Source organism: Portunus trituberculatus, chromosome 41, assembly GCF_017591435.1.
Source record: "Portunus trituberculatus isolate SZX2019 chromosome 41, ASM1759143v1, whole genome shotgun sequence".
Classification (NCBI taxonomy): Eukaryota; Metazoa; Arthropoda; class Malacostraca; order Decapoda; family Portunidae; genus Portunus; species Portunus trituberculatus.
Window position 1 is genome coordinate 9,155,988 of NC_059295.1, and position 8,344 is coordinate 9,164,331.

At 45.0% G+C, this 8,344-nt stretch overlaps 1 protein-coding gene across 1 annotated transcript; it reads left to right on the plus strand.

Annotated features, from left to right (window-relative positions):
- The first annotated feature begins 5,311 nt into the window (after nt 1–5,311).
- LOC123517042 lies at nt 5,312–7,675 on the plus strand. Its single transcript, XM_045276872.1, has 2 exons — nt 5,312–5,450; nt 5,677–7,675. Exon 2 carries the CDS (start codon nt 5,851–5,853, stop codon nt 7,537–7,539), a length of 1,689 nt encoding a protein of 562 aa, XP_045132807.1. The 5' UTR covers nt 5,312–5,450; nt 5,677–5,850; the 3' UTR covers nt 7,540–7,675.
- Nucleotides 7,676–8,344: the final 669 nt, after the last annotated feature.

Genomic DNA, 8,344 nt, shown 5'->3' on the forward strand with positions numbered 1-8,344 from the left:
TTTTGATAATAATAATAACAACAACAACAACAACAACAATAATAGTAATAATAATAATAATAATAATAATAATAATAATAATAATAATAATAATAATAATAATAATAATAACAATAGTAATATGATGATAATGATCACACTATTCCTCCTCCTTATACTTCTTCCTCGTCGTCATCTTTTTGCTCGTGTTTTTGTTCTTGTTATTCTTCTTGTTCCTCTTCATCTTCTTCCTGTGTTTCTTCATAGTGATGGTAATGATACCACTGCTAGAGAATAATGTAATGATAATGAGGATATATCGTAACTGCTAAGCCTTTAGTATTACTCTCTCTCTCTCTCTCTCTCTCTCTCTCTCTCTCTCTCTCTCTCTCTCTCTCTCTCTCTCTCTCTCTCTCTCTCTCTCTCTCTCTCTCTCAGTGGAGGGCGGTGACAAGTCTGTTCCGGGATGATTAATTACCGTGGAAGGAACAACGATATCAATGTATTAACCCCACCAGAGAGAGAGAGAGAGAGAGAGAGAGAGAGAGAGAGAGAGAGAGAGAGATCAGTACCACACACGTTTTCAATAATAGAAGAGGGAAGGGGAGGCTGTTATAAAGAAAAAAAAATGAGATACAGAAACTAAAGAATAACAGGAGGAAAAAAGAGAAATGATGGTGAAATGAAATGAAACAGAATAATGATCAAGTAAATGAATTATGATTGGATGTGTTTGTGGTGATTAGGATGGTGATTTCTCTCTCTCTCTCTCTCTCTCTCTCTCTCTCTCTCTCTGTTGTTGGGTGGCTGAGTACTTCTAAACTTATACCTCGGAAAATAGATATTAGGATTACGTGGTTCGATCTCTGGGGGATAGGCATGGTCTTGATTAATCTCTCTCTCTCTCTCTCTCTCTCTCTCTCTCTCTCTCTCTCTCTCTCTCTCTCTCTCTCTCTCTCTCTCTCTCACTCAAATTAACTTTTTCTTTGTTAATGAGTAGTGCCGTCCTTTGCAAAAAAAAAGAAAAGAAATGTTAGTTAATGCAGGAATAACAAACAAAAAGAAATCAAATAACCACACTAAATTATAATAACTGCATAACTCTCCTTTACATGCAATTGTCTGAACAGATTCTCAACTGGCAGAAAACTTATAAACAAAAAAAGAAGGAAACAAAAATACACAATAAAAATTGATAAAAATATGCTTTCCCTAAACACTGGGACGCATTTTTACCTTGAGTTTTGGATGTGATCAGACGACTTTATTGACATTAGGAATAAGGGTCTATGGAGATCAGAAGTTTAATGGCCAGAGTCACCACTATTTGAATCACCCACATACGTTTTTGAAGCTGTATAAAATCACCAAATAATAAGCAAGAGTAGATATGGAAACGCGTCCTGGTACTGAAGGGATTAGATACATCTAACTCACTCATCTTCATTACACTTTGTTCCTTAATGCATAGTCAGTAATTACGTTGTTTCCATTTACCTTTAGAGATTTTTCCCCTTCACTGTAACATGCACTTTAGAGATTTTTTCCCTTCTGTGGGTCTCGTTCGTAACCCAGTGATCTAATTATATTGAGGAGCGTGTATGGAGGGTGAAGGAGGGTGGGGCGGCTTGCTGGGGGCCTGGAAGCGTGTGGGACGAGTGGAAGAGGGAGAGTGCTGTTGTGGTTGTATGTTATTGAAGTGGTGGAGTGTGGTGTGTGGTATTCAAGAGGGAGAGAATGGATACCGGGTTTATTTATTCATTTACTTTTTCTTTATCTGTTTAGTATCAGTTTTTTTTTTTTTTGCTATTTTTCTTGCATATTTCTTTTTTGTCTTACTTTTTTTTTTCGTATATGTTTTTTTTTCAGTGTTATTATATCGTTTTTCCCCTAAACTATTCTATTTTCTCGCACTTTTTTTCTCTGTTCCACCTTCTGATGTCCTATTGTGCCTCAGCTACTTTCCCTTGTTATTTTTTCTCTGCCTTTATTCCTGTGCGATTTTCATTTTTTTTTTTTTTCTTTAGGATTTGAGGCAGTGTTGATATATGGTGGTGGTAATGGTGGTCGTGGCGGCGGCGGCGGTGGCAGTGTGGGTGTAGGTCATGTGGCATTAACAAACATGAGGAGAGAAGCTGAAAAGAAGAATCACAGAAGAAAGAGATAACAAGGCGATGACCAGATAAGAGAGATGGAGAGGGTGAAAAAGAAGAGAGGAGTAGGAGGAGGAGACCACACAGCCAGGACCTCCCCGTCAGAAGCAGTCATCCTCCGCTCTCTGATAGGAAAAAATTCTAATTTTCCTCCTCTAAGGATAAAAAGACAAAGTTTTTGAAATGAGAAACTTTTTGAAAGGCCCCGAGTTTCTTCATAATTAAGAAGAAGAGCGGAGCGAGTTTTTATCTGGCTCTGCTTTGCATTAAGGGAGAGCACTTTTCAGAACCCAGACGCTCATTTTGGTCGAGAAACTTACCAATACATTCCAACCTTGATACAGCGAACCCCAGCCTTCCTTCCTTCCCTGCTTCCTTCCATCCTCCCCTTCCTCTTCACCATCATCACCAACACCACCACGATCATCACCACTACCTCTCTACTATGCAAACTACCTACTGTATTTCATCTTTCTATTTTCCTTCCTCCTCCTCCCCCTTCACCTTCTCCTTCTCCTTCACATTCTCCTTCTTCTCCTCCTTCTCCTTCTCCTTCTCCTTCTCCTCCTCTCCTTCTCCTCCTCCTCCTCCTCCTCCTCCTCCTCTCCTCCTCCTCCTCCTCCTCCTCCTCCTCCTCCTCCTCCTCCTCCTCCTCCTCCTCCTCCTCCTCCTCCTCCTCCTATTCCTCCTCCTCCTCCTCCTCCTCCTCCTCCTCCTCCTCCTATCCACTGCTACTTCCATACACTCACAATATTTAAGTAAGCTCCCTTCCATCCCCCAACACACACACACACACACACACACACACACACACACACACACACACACACACACACACACACACACACACACACACACACACACACACACACACCGTCGTTAATTGCATATCGTTGGCTTCAGTAACCGAGTGGATGTTTTAGGTGTGTGATTGGTGGACAGGTAGATAATGTGGGTGATTAGGACATAATTAGCAGGTGGGGTCGTTTTCTCCTCAGGTACGACCTTCTTCCTTAATCTCCTCCCTTCTCCCTTCTTCATCTCCTCATCTCTCCCTACCGTCCTTCAATCTTCATCGTCTCTCTCTCTCTCTCTCTCTCTCTCTCTCTCTCTCTCTCTCTCTCTCTCTCTCTCTCTCTCTCTCTCTCTCTCTCTCTCTCCCTTTCAAGTCCTTTTTGCTTCTATATATGCTTTCATGTCATTGTTTTTGCTTAATTACTTATTATACATTTTTCTCTTTTCATAGGCGTGTTTATGAACGTGTGTCTTTGTGTGTGTGTGTGTAACCTCTCTCTCCCCTCCTCTGCTTTTTTCAATTTGTTATTCTGAATGCGATGAGATACTGAGTAGAGCCTAATATAAATTTTTTTCTTATCAAACTCTACGGTAACATACACGTGTCTAAGCTACTGGTGATGGTAGTGATGGAAAGTGATATAGCAGGGGGCGGCGATGCAGATGCCCAGGTAAGCGGGTCGTCATTATTTCTATCATCAATGTAGCATCGTCACCATCATTATCAGCAGCAGGAGCCTTTCTAGATTATAATGGAGAGTTAAAGAAGGTTTCCACGTGTGAGACATCTCGGTAGGGCCATAGAAAGGTACCATAAACAGTTTTACTATGCTACTTTTCTGTGATTGGTTAGGTTGGGATAGATTAACTCAGGTGACTTAACGTAATTTTACCTTCTCTAAACTTGCAAACTCGCCACCTATAAGGAAAAAGAAAAGACAATAGAGTGGTAAATAATTGTCATTCTTAGCACCTCAATTTTACACAACCTCTGCTCTTTCACACACACATAGATAGATAGATAGAGAGATAGATAGATAGATAGATAGGCAGGTAGATAGATAAATAGATAGAGAGATAGATAGACAGATAGGCAGGTAGATAGATAGATAGATAGATAGATAGATAGATAGTTTATTGAACTGTTTACACGAATAACAATCATAACAATAAAAAAAAGATGAAAAACATCACCTAAAATATTCTTTAGTCCAAAGAAAAGGAACAATAACTAAGTACTAAGTCGGTTTAGATGCACACACACACACACACACACACACACACACACACACACACACACACACACACACACACACACACACACACACACACACACACACACACACGATATCCATTTCAGTCTGTCCTCCCCTCCCCCCTCCAACTCCAAGCTTCGCCACACATGTAAAGGCTTCGCTTCGCTTCGCCTCATCGCCGCTTTACTATCACATACTTTGCGTTCAGTTCATATTAGTAATAAGCCTCATCATCTCTTGTTCAGTGTCCCCATTCACCTGCTTTGTGCTGCCTCGCCTCCCACTTCCTCTTCACCCAATCCTTTTATACTGTAGCCAGATCACACACATACAGCTCTCTCTCTCTCTCTCTCTCTCTCTCTCTCTCTCTCTCTCTCTCTCTCTCTCTCTCTCTCTCTCTCTCCACAGTCCGATAGTGTTAACATTATTTGTATTCACTAAGTCTCGCCTTTTCCAAATCATTCCATATCTGTGTACTTTTCGTCTTTATATCGTATTCCGTGTGATTTACTTCGATTTTTTTTTTTTCGAGTGTTGTTTTTCCACAGTTTTTGTAATGAATGTTTATATTTTTTGATAAATCATATTTCAATATTTTATGATTCATTTCATTTCATTTTTTATTCAGTTTTTTTCTTAGTCTCTTAGAATGAGTATAAGGCTGTTGTTATCATCTTCCCAACAACAACAACAACAACAACAACAACAATGATAATAACACACACACACACACACACACACACTCTCTCTCTCTCTCTCTCTCTCTCTCTCTCTCTCTCTCTCTCTCTCTCTCTCTCTCTCTCCACCATTATTTAATCCAGTGAAAATGAGAAGTGAGCTATGGTAGTGATGTTTGTGGCTGTGATGGTAGTAGTGGTGGTTGTGGTGGTGGTGGTGGTGGTGGTGGTGGCTGGTGGTGGCGGTTGTGGTGGCGGCCGGATGAAGGATGTGAGTCACTCGAGGCGATAACAGTGGCAGGAGGGAGTGAGGGAGGGAGCCGTGACTGTGGCGGAGGAATGATGATGGAAGATGTTCAGAGAGAGAGAGAGAGAGAGAGAGAGAGAGAGAGAGAGATAATGTTTACTAAAAGTTCGTATCCGTTTCAATTATTTTATACCGCCCTCCCAACACACACACACACACACACACACACACACACACACACACACACACACACACACACACACACACATCCTGTTAGTTATTTTTTCCCGTCCATTATTCAGTACCTTTTTGTCTTCTGTCCAGGATTGTGTCGCCCCCTCAGGTGTGTGTGTGTGTGTGTGTGTGTGTGTGTGTGTGTAAGTAAGTAAGTAAGTAAGTAAAGTACATGTTTAAGTATAGATACATTTCAAAATAGACGAACAATAACTAAAATGGCGTAGACTGTCAAGCCGAGATGTACATATATATGTGTGTGTGTGTGTGTGTGTGTGTGTGTGTGTGTGTGTGTGTGTGTGTGTTCTTGCAGCGTCACAGCCTTGTTCCTGCAGGTGGTGCGTGCCTGTCGCCTTCGTGCTGGTTCCTGTCTTGCCTGCTGGTGGCGTGCCTGCTGGTCGCGTCTTCGTAACTTCTTTTCTCCACACACCAGTCTTGCTTCTCCCCGCCGCCTGCCTCCACGTCGCCTCACCTGCTCAACACATCCTCTGCTGGCATCAGTTGTGACGATGTTGCACTTTCCCCTAAAAATCTACTACGTTCGTATTCTCTTCATTTGTGAGTATCTCTATTCTATCCGGTACGGCTCTTACGATGGAGTTACGGACGCTGTGATGCCTTATAGGAACTCCACCGTCACTGTGATCAGCGAGGAGGTTTTCGTCAATCTGTGTGTCAAGCACTACAACCATAAGCCCTGGCGGTGTGTCGAGAAGCGGTTCATGACTGATTGTTTATCTGATGATGTCGTCTTCCTCCACGGCCACGGCTGCTCCAGACCCTCGCCGAACGACGCTTACTTCGACCAGCTTCTGGCAAGCACACTGCTGGAGGAGGACGAACTATGCTTCAAGGCTGTGTGCAGTGGGGAGGTGCGTGCGGTGAAGCGGGAGTTTGAGGGCCGCGCTGTTCATCTTTTCAGCCCAGTGAGTCAACACAGTGCCTGTTATAAGTATCTGTTGTTATTTCATCCAAAAGAAAAGGATAATCGTACACTGAGTGTCTTACGAAATGTGCAGTGGCCTTTCTGTTTCGCCGGATACGACGTGGTGTGGTCACTCGAGGCTGGCGATAGAGATAGTGGCGGGGAGATAATCCATGCCTGGAGCTACCTGCCGCTTCACTGCCGCATCACGGAGCAAGTCATGTCTGCAGTAATGACGCTGGTGGTGGTGGGCGGCGTGGTGGGAAACATGCTGGTCCTCATAGCATCTACTTGGCGTAGACACGAGCAAGACCACACTGTTTTGATGTGCGTGTCTCTTGCAGCAGCAGAGCTGTTGGTAGGTGTGTTTGTCCTCGCGCCTGGTCTTCACGCTCACCTCAAAGCCATGTACGGATTGGCAGACGAGGAAAAGGCGTCCCGTGGTGTCTCCAGAGGTTCCAATGTCCAATTGTTTCTCGAAGTGGGCGTGGAGCAGCTAGAGGGAGCGTTCCTTGTGTTATCAGCCCACGTGCTGAACGTAGGCTGCATGGTCTCCCTGCCTACCGTGCTGCTCCTGGCCCTGGAGCGCTGCCTTGCCCTTAACGGCAAATCCCTTCAAGAACAACTCACTATGGGCTGCACTCGCGGCTTCGTGGTGGCGAGCTGGTCACTTGGCGTGCTGGTGAGCATGGCGCTGGTGTATGGCGGCGGTTCTTTCTGGTACTCCTTCTACAAGCTGCCTCTTTCCATTCCTCCAGGGGAACCAGGGATGATACTTGCTGGGGTGGCAGTCGTGCTGGCGTTGCTGAGTGGAGCTACTGTAGTGGTGTCCTTTGTGGCTTTGTGGAGGAAGTTTAGGGGCGGGGCGGTGGGAGGCACTCATCGCCACGCCGTGCCGACACGAGAACTGCTGACGGCCCTTCTGCATCTGGGGTCGGCGGGCACTGCGACCTCAGCCTTGCTTTTGGGCCTAACAGGTATTCCCAGCCCCTACCTGGAGGGGGCTCGCTCGGTGTGCTGGTGGGGCTTCCTGTCCTTCACCTTTTGGCACCCGTGGCTCCTCAGCCTACCTCATCATCACTACCGGAAGGCTGCAATGGCACTGGCGGACAAGTGCCGGCGTTCGTGGCATTGCAGGCTAGGTGGCATCCCGCTGCCTGGCTCAGGAACCCCCTCGCCGCCGCCCTCCCCTCGTCCTCCCCCTCGCCCCGGTCCCAAGTTGGCCCCAGGCATTCAGCATCGCTTCTTGCCTGGGGTGAGATATTACAAATAGTGACACACTTACACCACCACCACCACCACCACCACCAAAAACAACAACAACAGCGACAACACCATCAACACACCGTAATCACCATCATCATCACAACAACAGCTGGATTTATATTGAATAAATTGTTCATTGTTTTTGTTTTTGTTTTTTTGCTATGCACTGATCCTTCTATGGTGTATAATTCACCTCGGTTTCCTGCTGGTCACCCAGCCAGTCTTCCCCATTACGGAGCGAGCTCAGAGCTCATAGACCGATCTTCGGGTAGGACTGAGACCACATCAACACACTCCACACACCGGGAAAGCGAGGCCACAACCCCTCGAGTTACATCCAGGACCTATTTACTGCTAGGTGAACAGGGGCTACACATTAAGAGGCTTGCCCATTTGCCTCGCCGCTTACCGGGACTCGAACCCGGCCCTCTCGATTGTAAGACGAGCGTGCTAACCACTACACTACGCGGTGTGTGTGTGTGTGTGTGTGTGTGTGTGTGTGTGTGTGTGTGTGTGTGTAATAATAATAATAATAATATACGGTTTATTAATTTGGCAGTGCCACAAAAAGTTTACACTGAAAATGTACAGGTGTGTGTGTGTGTGTGTGTGTGTGTGTGTGTGTGTGTGTGTGTGTGTGTGTGTGTGTGTGTTTGTTGCAGTGTTGCGGTACTGCCTCTTTATTTATTACTTATTTGGTGTTGTACATACTATCACATTGCTATCGTGTCCCATTTAACAGTAACCACGTAGAAAACGGGACATCACTCCAAAGATATCTTAGAAAACGCTGATATTGCAAGGTGGACCCG

Excerpts from the sequence above, each read along its gene's own strand:
- LOC123517042 (XM_045276872.1), top strand. The coding sequence starts at position 5,851 with ATGTTGCACTTTCCCCTAAAAATCTACTACGTTCGTATTCTCTTCATT.